The 13,943-nt window shown below is 46.1% G+C and overlaps 2 protein-coding genes across 2 annotated transcripts in view; one reads left to right on the forward strand and one right to left on the reverse strand.

Moving 5' to 3' along the window:
- Window positions 1-13,943, reverse strand: part of LOC134984055 (zinc finger protein 260-like) — a 112,188-nt gene that overhangs the window by 77,827 nt on the left and 20,418 nt on the right. The window lies entirely within an intron of this gene.
- LOC134984061 (zinc finger protein 585A-like) overlaps window positions 1-13,943 on the forward strand; it is a 176,099-nt gene that overhangs the window by 38,030 nt on the left and 124,126 nt on the right. The window contains exons 6-7 of the mRNA XM_063949702.1: window positions 426-2,480; window positions 2,565-2,648. Coding sequence (XP_063805772.1) covers window positions 426-2,480; window positions 2,565-2,648 — 2,139 coding nt within the window. The remainder of the gene's footprint in view (window positions 1-425; window positions 2,481-2,564; window positions 2,649-13,943) is intronic.

The following is a 13,943-nucleotide window of genomic DNA, read 5'->3' on the forward strand; positions in this document are numbered from 1 at the left end:
TGGCGGCAGCTGTATAGATTCTGATATGTTATTATCTATATCATACCGTACACACATCTTCCTTATTACTATTGAGAGTAGAGGTACAGTAAGACACTGATGATGGGGGTGTAACAATGGATTATAACCTAGCAGATGATGATTGCAGTGTATTATATGGTGTATTGCATGTAAAATACCTTGTTCCACACCTACTCTGCTGTAGCAATATACCTTATATAAGGGTGAGTAACACATGTACAGGTTTACCAATGCTTCCAGGAGTAACGTTAGGAGACATTATTATAAAGCCTTCATTAAATGTTATGTTTTAATACACACATTTACTATTAAGTGTCCCAAAATGTAATTTTCTCCTATTGTTTACAAGATTAATATTGTTACAGAAAATGTCACATTCCCATAATGTATTTTATTTCCAGCAGATGGACCCACAAGCAGGAATATCTCAGAAGGACATCTAATGTTATCCCCGGATTGTGACATAAAAGATAATGACAGCAGACAGGATTCTCCAGGAGATAATCCCATTACCCCAATTATACATCCAGCTCTATCAGCTGATCCCTCTGATCCTGGGAAATGTTCTCCTGATCACTCTGATATTGGTGCATCTGTTACAGCTCTGAGAGTAGATACAGTGTTTCCCTGTTCTATAGATGCCAAATGTTTTACACAGAACACAAAGCTTATTACCCATCTGGCAGCTAAGGCAGGTGAGAAGCCACTGATATGTTCTGAGTGTGGGAAATGTTTTACCTGCAAATCACAACTTGTTTCACATCAGTGCAGTCACAAAGGTCAGAAGCCATTTCCATGTTCTGAGTGTGGGAAATGTTTTACAGAGAAATCACATCTTGTTACACATCAGAGACGTCACACAGGTGAGAACCTATTACCATGTTCTGAGTGTGGGAAATGTTTTGCCCGGAAATCAGAACTTGTTAGACATCAGCGAAGTCACACAGGTGAGAAGCCATTTTCTTGCTCGGAGTGTGGGAAATGTTTTGCCCAGAAATCAAAACTTGTTATACATCAGCGAAGTCACACAGGTGAGAAGCCATTTTCTTGCTCGGAGTGTGGGAAATGTTTTGCCCAGAAATCAAAACTTGTTATACATCAGCGAAGTCACACGGGTGAGAATCCAATTTCTTGCACTGAGTGTGGGAAATGTTTTACACGGAAATCACAACTTGTTAAACATCAGAGAAGTCACACAGGTGAGAAGCCATTTGCATGTTCTGAGTGTGGGAAATGTTTTACAGAGAAATCACATCTTGTTACACATCAGAGACGTCACACAGGTGAGAACCTATTACCATGTTCTGAGTGTGGGAAATGTTTTACACTGAAATCACATCTTGTTACACATCAGCGAAATCACACTGGTGAAAAGCCATTTCCATGTTCTGAGTGCGGGAAATGTTTCACCCGGAAATCACAACTTGTTAAACATCAGCGAAGTCACACAGGTGAGACTCCATTTCCATGTTCTGAGTGTGGGAAATGTTTTACATACAAATCACTTCTTGTAATACATAAGAGAATACATACAGGTGAGAAACCATATTCCTGTTCTGAGTGTGGGAAATGTTTTACATACAAATCAACTCTTGATGCACATAAGAGAAGTCACACAGGTATATCACCATTTCCATGTTCTGAGTGTGGGAAATATTTTGCACAGAAATCACAACTTGCTAGACATCAAAGAATTCACACAGGTGAGAGGCCATTTCCATGTTCTGACTGTGGAAAATGTTTTGCACAGAAATCACATCTTTTTGCACATCAGCAAAGTCACACAGCTGAGAAGCCATTTCCATGTCATGAGTGTGGGAAATGTTTTACACACAAATCAGATCTGGTTAGTCATAACAAAAGTCACACAGATGAGAAGGCATTTTCTTGCTCTGAGTGTGGGAAATGTTTTGCCCGGAAATCAGAACTTGTTAGACAACAGCGAAGTCACACAGGTGAGAAGCCATTTCCATGTCATGAGTGTGGGAAATGTTTTACACACAAATCAGATCTGGTTAGTCATAACAAAAGTCACACAGGTGAGAAGGCATTTTCTTGCTCGGAGTGTGGGAAATGTTTTGCCCAGAAATCAAAACTTGTTATACATCAGCGAAGTCACACAGGTGAGAGGCCATTTCCATGTCCTGAGTGTGGGAAATGTTTTGCACACAAATCAGATCTTGTTAGTCATAACCGAAGTCACACGGGTGAGAATCCAATTTCTTGCACTGAGTGTGGGAAATGTTTTACACGGAAATCACAACTTGTTAAACATCAGAGAAGTCACACAGGTGAGAAGCCATTTGCATGTTCTGAGTGTGAGAAATGTTTTGCACACAAATCAGATCTTGTTATACATCATAGAAGTCACACAGGTGAGAAGCCATTTTTTTGCTCTGAGTGTGGGAAATGTTTTACACAGAAATCACATCTTGTTAGACATCAGCAAAGTCACACAGGTGAGAATCCATTTCCATGCTCTGAGTGTGGGAAAGGTTTTGCACACAAATCAGCTCTTGTTATACATCACAGAAATCACACAGGTGAGAAGCCATTTCAATGTTCTGAGTGTGGGAAATGTTTTACACAGAAATCACAACTTGTTACACACCAGAGAAGACACACAGGTGAGAAGCCATTTTAATCTTCTGGAGTATACTTATCATTGCCATGTGTTGTTCTTCAAGGTTCTTATCATCTCCTATACTTTTTGCAATACACATGTTACCACAGTGTGAAATAATCAGGTGTCATGCCCTCATCTACCACTGCTATGCAGATGACCTGTCTTTTGCTCTGGGTACTGAGAACCCAGCACCAATCCTAAATGTCTAGCTGAGCTCCAGGTGTGGGTGATGCCAGTTCGCTGTGACTCAGTCCTGGTGAAACAGGTCCTTATGATAGAAGCTCACCAACAAAGGGCAGGGCTACAGCTCAGCTTTGCTACCAGCCAGACTTACGCTTGGGGGTTCAGAATTACAAAATGCTGGTCATGTGCAGAATATTAGTGTCCTGGATGGTGGAGTGACACCATTAGACATCCGGTATCAGCCAGAATCAGATCCTCATATGTGGACCATAGCCAGACTCCAGCACTTTATTCCCTCAGAAGATCTACCTGATGTCGTACATGCACTTGTATCATCTCATATAGACTACTGCAATGTCATCTACCTGGGTCTCCCAGCAGAAGAATTGCACCAGTTGTAGCATGTACAGAATGCAGCAGCCAGGCTGTTACCTAACTAGCCCGTTCCTGCCACATAACACCCATTCTCTGGTCCCTGCATCGGCTGCCTGTAAGATGGTGACTGGGCCTAATTCAGGTTGGATCGCAGTGTGTGATCCAAATGGAATTCTGAAAAAGTTGCGGGCGCATCCACTGCACCCATCCTGTGCATGCGCCCGCATTTTCTGCGGAGGGGCCACAGAAAATGTGATTGCCTGTCAGGCAGAGGCGGTCACGAGGGTTGGTGGGCAATGCTCCATTTCCAGGGAGGTGCGAATCGGTGCGGGGGCAGTGTAGCGCGAACAGAGGGCAAAGGCGGACAAACGGACATCATCATGGTGGCTTTGTGACATGCAGCCGCTGTATTCGAGAAGAATGTGTCGGGCCTCCTGCGGGCGCAACTGAGCTGCAGCAGGAGGCTTCACTAACTTCTACGATGAAGCAGAAATTGTGAGGCAATCGCATTTTCTGCTTCATCAGGGGGGAGGCGGCGGTCAGCATGCTGGGTGGCCTTGCCCTGTGATGGGCGGCCCCTAGCGCGCTAGGAAAAGGATTGCTAATTCTACTAAATAGCAGCATCTGCAATCCTTACTGAATTAGACCAGCTATTAAATAATCTTACTGACTCTCCCAGCCTTGCATGACCACGGTACCAGAAGCAGCTTCTGCCTCCGTACTGCCCAAGCTTCTTCCATCTGTTGATGAAGGACTTAGCAGTACCATAGATTCCCAAGCAGTGCTTAGATGTCGGGGAGACAGGGTGGGTGGCAGTAGTGCAGTAGCGGGGGCTGCTGTAGGCAGTGTCTATGTGAGTAAACGTCCCCAAGCAGCGCTGAGGTGTCAGAGCAGGGAGACAGGGTGGGTGGTAGTGGAGTCATGGGGTGGATGGCAGTAGTGGGGGGAGACAAGGGGTGAATGGCAGTAGTGGGGGTAGACACGGGGTGAATGGCAGTAGTGGGGGGAGACGGTAGGTGTCAGTGGTGGGGGAGACGGGGTGGATGGCAGTAGGGGGGAGACAGGATGGGTGGCAGTAGGTAGGGAGACAAGGTGGGTAGCAGTAGTGGGGGGAGACAGGGTGGGTGGCAGTGGTGGGGGAGACACAGGGTGGATGGCAGTACTGGGGGGAGACAAGGTGGGTAGCAGTAGTGGGGGGGAGACAGGACAGTGGCAGTAGTGGGTGGTAGACAGGGCAGGTGGCTGCAGTGTAGTACTAGGGGCTGCTGGAGACAGTAAAGAGGTGTATTGGTCCCACACAGAACCATTTGATAATTAGACTTAATGATGATCATGCTTCCTTATTTCTAGTTAATCCCTTATATGTGTTACTGTTATTTGCTGTGTCAGCCTCTGCGTTCTGTGTAATAATCCTGAAAGTAGTGCTGCTACCGATCTCATATTTGTAGTAACTTGGAAAAGATGAGATATGAGGTGCACTCTAGAAGCTTATAGGGGGTTAATCAGAGATGAACACAGATGTGACATCACGCAGCCCCCCCAGAAAATCGTCCCACCCTGCCCGCGTTCACCCCTCAGGGATGCGACCACAATGTGTGTGTCTGTGTGGCCGCTGTGCATGTGCATTTTGCCACCACCGGGTAAACTGCTGCGGGCCACTATTGCGGCTGGGTCTGAATGACCCCCATAGGCTGTTGTGCAGAGTAAAGTATTTTTTAAGTTTAAAATATAGACAAAAATATGTGTATTAAAGATATGAAATAAAGTTGTTTAAAAGCAAAATATTTCCAGTTTAATTTTGGCTATATCTGATTTTGACAGCTCATTTGAATAGTTGGATGATATTACGGGGGAAGGGGGGGGGTCTCTCTGTGTAATTAAATAGTTTTATCATTTGTTGGTTTTAAATAAATTATGTCTATTCAAATGTTCTGTTGTTTTTTAACTTTGTGATAAACTGTTTTTAAAATAAACCGATGGACGATAAGTCAGTTGCGCAGTTTCTCAATGTTACGCTACGTGTAGCGCCACTTAGCGTACCTTTTGAGCGGTGTGATGCTCTCGTAACACCTTGGTGAATATATATGGCTCCAGCAATATAACATACTTAAACCTTAGTATAGTGTCGGAAGTGTCCCTGACACTTCGCCAGATTTACAAAATAACTTAGTCGAGACAGATGGGTAAATTAGGATTAGAGGTCCAACCCAATAACCATATATATTAGTCCCTAGCGGACACAAAGGGATAACAATGCTGCACTGTAGCAACACAATACAATTCAAGAATACAGTAATACGTACAATAATATACAACAGACGGGAAATAAATGCGAGTACAATTAGCAATACAACTATAACAATACAATAGGATCAGTTACCTTCATACATACGCTGCGCCACCAGATTCCAGGCCTCAGTCGTCTTACAAGATGACCTCTGAGAAAGGTGACTGAAACCTGGGTCAGGTGCGTCCTTTTATACAATGTTCCAATAACAGTACAATGGGGAATGTAAGGTCTTCCATTGGTCCAGGGGCGGGACATATTCAGTACACCGTGGGTCATTGGTCAGCTGGAACACTGAGCGACACCTAATCTTGTGATGTGATTACAGGTTACTTCTGGGCTCCCACCTAAAGACCAGTTCACACCGACCAAAGTATCATACAGTAATATACATGAATCCGGTATCGCTAATAACTTGTTGACGTAATATGTGACAATATCCTCGCAACCACCGAATTATTACTTATGTGACCCTGAACAATTTCATCCCATACACGATGTCCTTACACGGTGTCCTTAATATTTAATGGAACAATACCTATATATATATATATATATATATATATATATATATATAGGATGGTGATGAAGGCGGCACTCAAGCAGGCATAAACAGCGGTAAAGTATATGTCAGTTTATTCCAACATGTTTCGGGGTAAAGTCCCCCGTCCTCAGGGTCATCATAACAAAACTGAACAAAACACCATACATATATACCCCCCATTGCAATTACCATTAGGGCTCAAATCCTACTCACCTGTCACACGCCGCTCTGACCCGCCGGCCGCTCAGCAGCACTTCCTGGTTGCTCAGCAGTGACGTCATTGGGACGCGCCCCCGTCCTGTAACCATGGGGACCGCCGGGCACGATCTCTGTACACTGGTGATGCGGCTGGGAACTCCACGCTGCCGGCCCGTGACGCTGTCAGGCAACAATGATACAGGGAGGTGTCTAGGCAACAACAGAAACAAAACAAACAAAACAACGTTAACACATATAGTGCTATACCACAACCAAAAAAAAAATTATTATCCCACCCCCACCTGTCAGAGGTTAAATAGCGCATCAATAACATTGCTGTATACTTGAAAAGAGCAAAATTGCAGAATAACCAGAGAATAGAAACATAATCTCCAACAGAGCTCATAGCTACGTTACTGATCAATCTAAAGGATTGCCATATGGTTACTATATAACATTATAGTGCCTCACTTAAAGCAGTTTAATCCCAGATTTTCATTGAGGCCACGCGGTGATAGCGTATCTAGTTTAAAAATCCACCTAGATTCTCTTTGTAGTAGGATTCTATCACGGTCACCCCCTCTGAGGTTTCTGGGAACATGGTCAATCAACATTGCCCTAATACTAGGTATCCCATGTTTGTGCAGCAGACAATGTCGTGCAAACGGTTGGTCACTATTGCCCTTTTCAAAATCTTTTTTTATAGCACTTCTATGTAGTGCCATTCGCTCACGAAACTGGCGAATGGTTTTACCTACATAGGCTAAGCCACATGGGCATATTAATAGATACACTACATGTGTGGATGTGCAAGTTAGGCAATGGCGAATAGGCAGCTTCTTGCCAGTATGGGGATGGTTAAAGGTACTACCTGTCATAAGGGTGTTACATGTGGCACACCCCAAACATCTGAAACACCCTAGTTTAGTTCTCAGGAAATGTGTTTCTCTAACGTCCTAGTGGATGCTGGGGACTCCGTCAGGACCATGGGGAATAGCGGGCTCCGCAGGAGACAGGGCACATCTAAAAAGCCTTTTAGGTCACATGGTGTGTACTGGCTCCTCCCCCTATGACCCTCCTCCAAGCTTCAGTTAGGTTTCTGTGCCCGTCCGAGTAGGGTGCAACCTGGATGGCTCTCTTATAGAGCTGTTTAGAAAAGTCTTTTTTAGGTTTAAACTAATCAGTGATTCCTGCTGGCGACAGGATCACTGCAACGTGGGACTTAGGGGAGAGACTTGCAACTCACCTGCGTGCAGGAGGATTGAAGTCTTAGGCTACTGGACACTGAGCTCCAGAGGGAGTCGGAACACAGGTCAGCCTGGGGTTCGTCCCGGAGCCGCGCCGCCGATCCCCCTTACAGACGCTGAAGACGGCGGAGACGGAGGTCCGGTGACAGGCGGCAGAAGGCTTCTCAGTCTTCATAGAGGTAGCGCACAGCACTGCAGCTGTGCGCCATTGTTGTCTCACAGGCTCACTGACACGGTCACGGAGGGTGCAGGGCGCTGCTGGGGGCGCCCTGGGCAGCAATATAAATACCTAATTTGGCAAAAGAAATACACCACATATAGCCATTAAGGCTATATGTATATATTTTAACCCAGGCCAGTATTAAAGAAACCGGGAGGAAAAGCCCGCCGAGAAAGGGGCGGAGCTTATTCTCCTCAGCACACAGGCGCCATTTTCCTGCCCAGCTCCGCTGGTGAGGAAGGCTCCCACTCTCCCCTGCACTGCACTACAGAAACAGGGTTAAAGAGAAGGGGGGCATAAATTGGCGATATATATATATATATTAAGAGCGCATATATAGAAACAACACCTTCTAGGGTTGTTATATACATTATAGCGCTTTTGGTGTGTGCTGGCAAACTCTCCCTCTGTCTCCCCAAAGGGCTAGTGGGTCCTGTCCTCTATCAGAGCATTCCCTGTGTGTGTGCTGTAGGTCGGTACGTGTGTGTCGACATGTATGAGGAAAATGTTGGTGAGGAGACGGAGCAAATTGCCTGTAATGGTGATGTCACTCTCTAGGGAGTCGACACCGGAATGGATGGCTTACTTATGGAATTACGTCATAATGTCAACACGCTGCAAGCCGGTTGACGACATGAGACAGCCGGCGGACAAATTAGTATCGGTCCAGGCGTCTCAGACACCGTCAGGGGCTTGTAAAAACGCCCAATTACCTCAGTCGGTCGACAGACACTGACACGGACACTGACCCCAGTGTCGACGGTGAAGAAACAAACGTATTTTTCCTTTAGGGCCACAAGTTACATGTTAAGGGCAATGAAGGAGGTGTTACATATTTCTGATACCACAAGTACCACAAATAAGGGTATTTTGTAGGGTGGGAATAAACTACTTGTAGTTTTGCCTGAATCAGATAAATTAAATGAAGTGTGTGATGATACGTGGGGTTCCTCCGATAGAAAGTTATGGGCGGTATACCCTTTCCCGCCAAAAGTAAGGGCGAGTTGGAAAACACACCTTAGGGTGGATAAGGCGCTCACACGCTTATAAAAACATGGCGTTACCGTTTCCAGATACGGCCGCCCTCAAGGAGCCAGCTGATAGGAAGCTGGAAAAATATCATAACAGTATATACACACATACTGGTGTTATACTACGACCAGCAATCGCCTCAGCCTGGATGTGCAGCGCTGAGGGGGCTTGGTCGGATTTCCTGACTGAAAATTTTGATACCCTTGACAGGGACAAGATTTTATTGACTATAGAGCATTTTAAGGATGCATTTCTATATATGCGTGATGCGCAGAGGCATATTTGCATTCTGGCATCAAGAGTAAATGTGATGTCCATATCTGCCAGACGAAGACACGATAGTGGTCAGGTGAGGCAGATTACAGACGGCATATGGAAGTATTGCCGTATAAAGGGGCGGTCCATTGGACCTGGTGGCCATGGCAACAGCTGAAAAATCCACCTTTTGTTACCCCGAGTCACATATCGGTAGAAAAGGACACAGTCTTTTCAGTCTCAGTCCTTTCGTCCCCATACGGGCAGGCGGGCAAAGGCCAGTCATATCTGCCCAGGGGTAGAGGAAAGGGAAGAAGACTGCAGCAGGCAGCCCATTCCCAGGAACAGAAGCCCTCCACCGCTTCTGCCAAGTCCGCAGCATAACGCTGGGGCCGTACAAGCGGACTCAGGTGCGGTAGGGGGTCATCTCAAGAGTTTCAGAATCACTCGCAAGGGAACTCCGGGATCCTACATGTAGTGTTAGGCGCCGGGGTCCGCGCGGCCGTGCGGCCCGGCGCCTAGCAACCAGAGACGCCGGGCGCACGGAGCCGCTCAGATCCTAGCAACAGGAACGCCACGGTCAGACTGCATTCCCTGTTGCTGGGTCTTAATTAATCAGTGCCTGTGTGTTCTGGCCATGCAGCATGCAGCTGCACGGCATCATCATGTAATTACCCTGTCTGGATCAGGATTGGAGGGCTCTCAAATATAAGCACTCCCAGGACTTCTCTCAGACGCCGGTGATAGCTTCCTGTTTGCCTGTGTCTGCTGCAGAGAAAGTTCCCAGTCCCGGTCTATCCGTTTGTTCCTGTTATCAGTGATCCTGTACTCGGAAGTTACCATCTATTCCTGGAGTCTGACCGAGCACCTTTAACATCTGGTGGTGTTCGTGAGTCGCGGCGCAGCCGTGTGTTGCGGCCTGTCCGCTATAATTTATTATTTTGTTTATATTGTGTTCTGGAGCTTTGCGGAGGATTCCGCTTCCACAAGATCCACTCTGGTGTCCAGCGGTGCCGGATAGGAGTGTCGGATCAGTGGATCTTTGGTTGTCCTTTTCCCTGGCGGCTAGTCCGCACATACCTTTTGATTTAGTTAAGTTAGCTTGTAACCCCTGGCTTGGTTGCTTAGTCAGAGGGCCCCTTGTTATCACCCTGTCTCGGACTTCCCCTTGTCTCCCATTGTCGGGGTTGGGCAGACATAATCCGCCCTTCGAACGCGGCTGCCATGGGCTCAAGCAACCATAGTCTCGCAGGGGATTTCTGATAACACGGGCGAGACAACGGAGTTAGGGCGCCAGGGGTTACTAGGCTCTCCAGCTCCCACAACCTGTATATGGTTCCTGTACTCAGATCCCTGCCATAAGATCTTCTCCAGTCTGGAGTACAGGAATCGTAACATTATCACCGGCCAAACAAAAGAAAAAAATTTCAACAGGAGTTAATTTTTTCACTTATCCAGTTGGGAGAATTTTGTTGGCCTCATGAATCCCACCGGTGTTGGGCCAAATCCTGGCCAGTTTCTGGTGAGTCAGATTCAGGAACTTACCCAGATGGTTCAGGATCTGTCCCTCCGGGTGAGCTCACAGGAAGATCTGTTACGGACTTCCCCGAGGGTCATCCCTGAACCAAAAATGCATCTGCCTGACCGTTTTTCTGGGGATAGAAAACAGTTTTTTAATTTTAAAGAGTCTTGTAAACTGTATTTTCGTTTAAGACCAGTCTCCTCAGGTTCGGAGGCTCAGCGGGTTGGAATTATAATTTCTCTGCTTCAGGGGGATCCTCAGACCTGGGCTTTTGGTTTAAAGACAGACGATCCGGCCTTATCGTCTGTAGACGCCTTTTTAAAATCATTAGGGCTATTGTATGACGACCCTGATAGAGAGGCGTCCGCAGAAAGTCAGTTGCGTGCTCTAAGACAGGGTAGGAATCCTGCAGAGAATTATTGTACGGAGTTTCGCCGTTGGTCGAACGACTGTGGCTGGAATGACCCTGCCCTGCGCAGTCAGTTTCGCCTCGGCTTATCTGAATCTATAAAAGACAGCCTCCTTCAGTATCCCGCTCCTGAGACCCTTGATAAACTCATGGAGCTCTCTATTAAAATAGATCGTCGGCTCAGAGAGCGGAGGACTGAAAAAGGGGCATCTGTAGTTTCTTTTCCCTGTGTTCCTTCCGTTCCTGTAGACATGGGGGAGCCTATGCAGATTGGTCTCTCCAAATTGTCTCCGGAAGAAAGAACCAGGAGGCAAAATTCTGGTCTGTGTTTGTACTGCGGAGGTAAGGGACATTTTGCCCGTAGTTGCCCAAACAAGTCGGGAAACTTCCTGACCAAGTGAATAGTGAGGGGGTTCACTTTGGTCTACAGCTCATCTCCTCAAATAATTCACTGTTGGTTCCTGCTAAAGTTTCTTATGACAGCCTCTGTTCCTCGGTCTCTGCTTTTGTGGACAGTGGAGCTGCAGGAAACTTTATGGACTTAACATGGGCCAAGGCCTTAGGTATTCCTCAGCTAACCTTAGGTAGGTGTATCACCATGCATGGTTTAGATGGGAGTCCCTTATCCAATGGGGTTATTGCTCTATGTACACCTCCAGTTTTGCTCTCGGTGGGAGCTCTACATTCTGAAAAGATTGAGTTTTTTCTTACCCATTGTCCAGCAGTTCCTGTGGTTCTGGGTCACCCTTGGCTGGCCTTTCATAATCCCATCATTGATTGGCAGTCTGGGGAGATCCTACAATGGGGTACCATCTGTGATAAAGAATGTATTACACTTCCCATTCGAGTAGCTGCTGCCAGCTCCGCACATATTCCTGGAGAATACCAGGATTTTTTGGATGTGTTTTCCAAGGGCAATGCTGATATTTTGCCTCCCCATAGGCCTTATGATTGTACCATTGAGTTAATTCCTGGTGCCACGTTGCCTAAGGGAAGGTTATATGCGTTGTCTGGTCCTGAAACGGTGGCCATGAATGAGTATGTGAAAGAAAGTCTTGAGAAAGGGTTTATCAGGCCATCTAAATCCCCTTTAAGTGCAGGTTTCTTCTTCGTAGAGAAGAAGGATGGTTCCCTCAGACCCTGCATTGACTTTCGAGCCTTGAATAAGATCTCAGTAAAAAATACTTACCCCCTGCCGCTGATCTCTGTCCTCTTTGATCAGCTACGTTCGGCTGTTATTTTTTCTAAGATTGACCTGAGAGGAGCATATAATCTCATTAGAATCAGGTCAGGGGATGAGTGGAAAACGGCATTCAGTACTCAATCAGGCCACTATGAGTATCTGGTCATGCCATTCGGCCTATCTAACGCTCCGGCAGTCTTTCAGGATCTCATTAATGATGTGCTCCGTGAGTTTCTGGGAAGATTCGTCGTGGTCTATTTAGACGACATTTTGATATATTCTGACTCTGTAGAACAACATGTTACCCAGGTGCGTCAGGTGCTTAAGAAATTACGTGAAAATCACTTGTATGCCAAACCGGAGAAGTGTGAATTTCACGTCACGGAGGTATCCTTTTTAGGGTACATTATTTCCCCTCGGGGATTCCGAATGGAACCTAAGAAGCTCCAAGCCATCCTGAGTTGGGCGCAACCCACTAACTTAAAAGCAATTCAGCGCTTTTTAGGGTTTGCAAACTACTATAGAAGGTTTATTCACTCTTTCTCTGACCTAGTTGCTCCCATTGTGGCGCTCACTAAGAAGGGAGCGGATCCTACCAATTGGTCATGTGAAGCTAAAGCATCTTTTCAGGCCTTGAAACAAGCCTTTGTCTCAGCCCCTGTCCTTAGACATCCCAACCCAGAATTGCCTTTCATCGTTGAGGTAGATGCCTCGGAGGTTGGTGTAGGGGCTATCCTTTCTCAGAAGGATCCAGATTCCCTTGAGTTACATCCTTGTGCCTTTATGTCCAGGAAATTCTCGTCTGCTGAATCCAACTACGATGTTGGTAATCGGGAGTTGCTGGCTATTAAATGGGCTTTTGAGGAGTGGAGACATTGGCTTGAAGGAGCGACCCATACCATTTCAGTTTTGACGGATCACAAAAATCTTCAATACATTGAATCAGCTAAGCGACTGAATGCCCGACAGGCTCGTTGGGCTTTATTTTTTACTCGTTTCAAATTCATTATCACCTTCAGACCTGGTTCCAAGAATACCAAGGCAGATGCCCTCTCACGCAGTTTTCTTCCCGTTCAAGACAACAGTCCTGTTACTCCCATACTTCCGCCTTCAGTCATTCAGGCAGGTCTCACACAGGATGTTTTCTCTCAATTGAAGCTGCTTCAACATCAAGCTCCGGGAAATACTCCTGCTGGTCGTCTTTTTGTTCCTGAGTTTTTGAGAGCAACTGTTTTGAAGGAATTTCATGATAGCAAAGTTGCAGGGCATCTGGGAGTCGCTAAAACTTTGGAATTGGTATCCCGCTCAGTGTGGTGGCCTGGTCTTTCTAAAGACATTAAAGAATTTGTTTTTTCGTGTCAGGTCTGTGCACAGCATAAAGTTCCTCGCTCTTTACCTATTGGTCAACTTATGCCATTGAATGTTCCTCTTAGACCATGGTCGCATATCTCCATGGATTTTGTGGTGGATCTCCCTCTGTCAGCTGGATGCACAGTCATATGGGTGGTAGTGGACCGTTTTAGTAAGATGGCTCATTTTGTTGGTCTTCCCCGATTGCCATCTGCCCAGGGATTGGCAGTCTTGTTCCTCCGTCATGTTTTCAGACTCCATGGGTTACCCACTGATATTGTTTCTGACAGGGGTCCACAATTCATTGCACAATTTTGGAAGTCTTTTTGTGCTTCGTTAAAGATGAAATTATCATTAACCTCCGGTTATCATCCACAATCAAATGGACAGACTGAGCGAGTGAACCAATCCCTAAAACAATATTTACGTTTGTACTCGGCCAAACTCCAAAATGACTGGTCTGAGTTTCTTCCATTGGCAGAGTTTGCTTA

Source organism: Pseudophryne corroboree, assembly GCF_028390025.1.
Source record: "Pseudophryne corroboree isolate aPseCor3 chromosome 3 unlocalized genomic scaffold, aPseCor3.hap2 SUPER_3_unloc_33, whole genome shotgun sequence".
Classification (NCBI taxonomy): Eukaryota; Metazoa; Chordata; class Amphibia; order Anura; family Myobatrachidae; genus Pseudophryne; species Pseudophryne corroboree.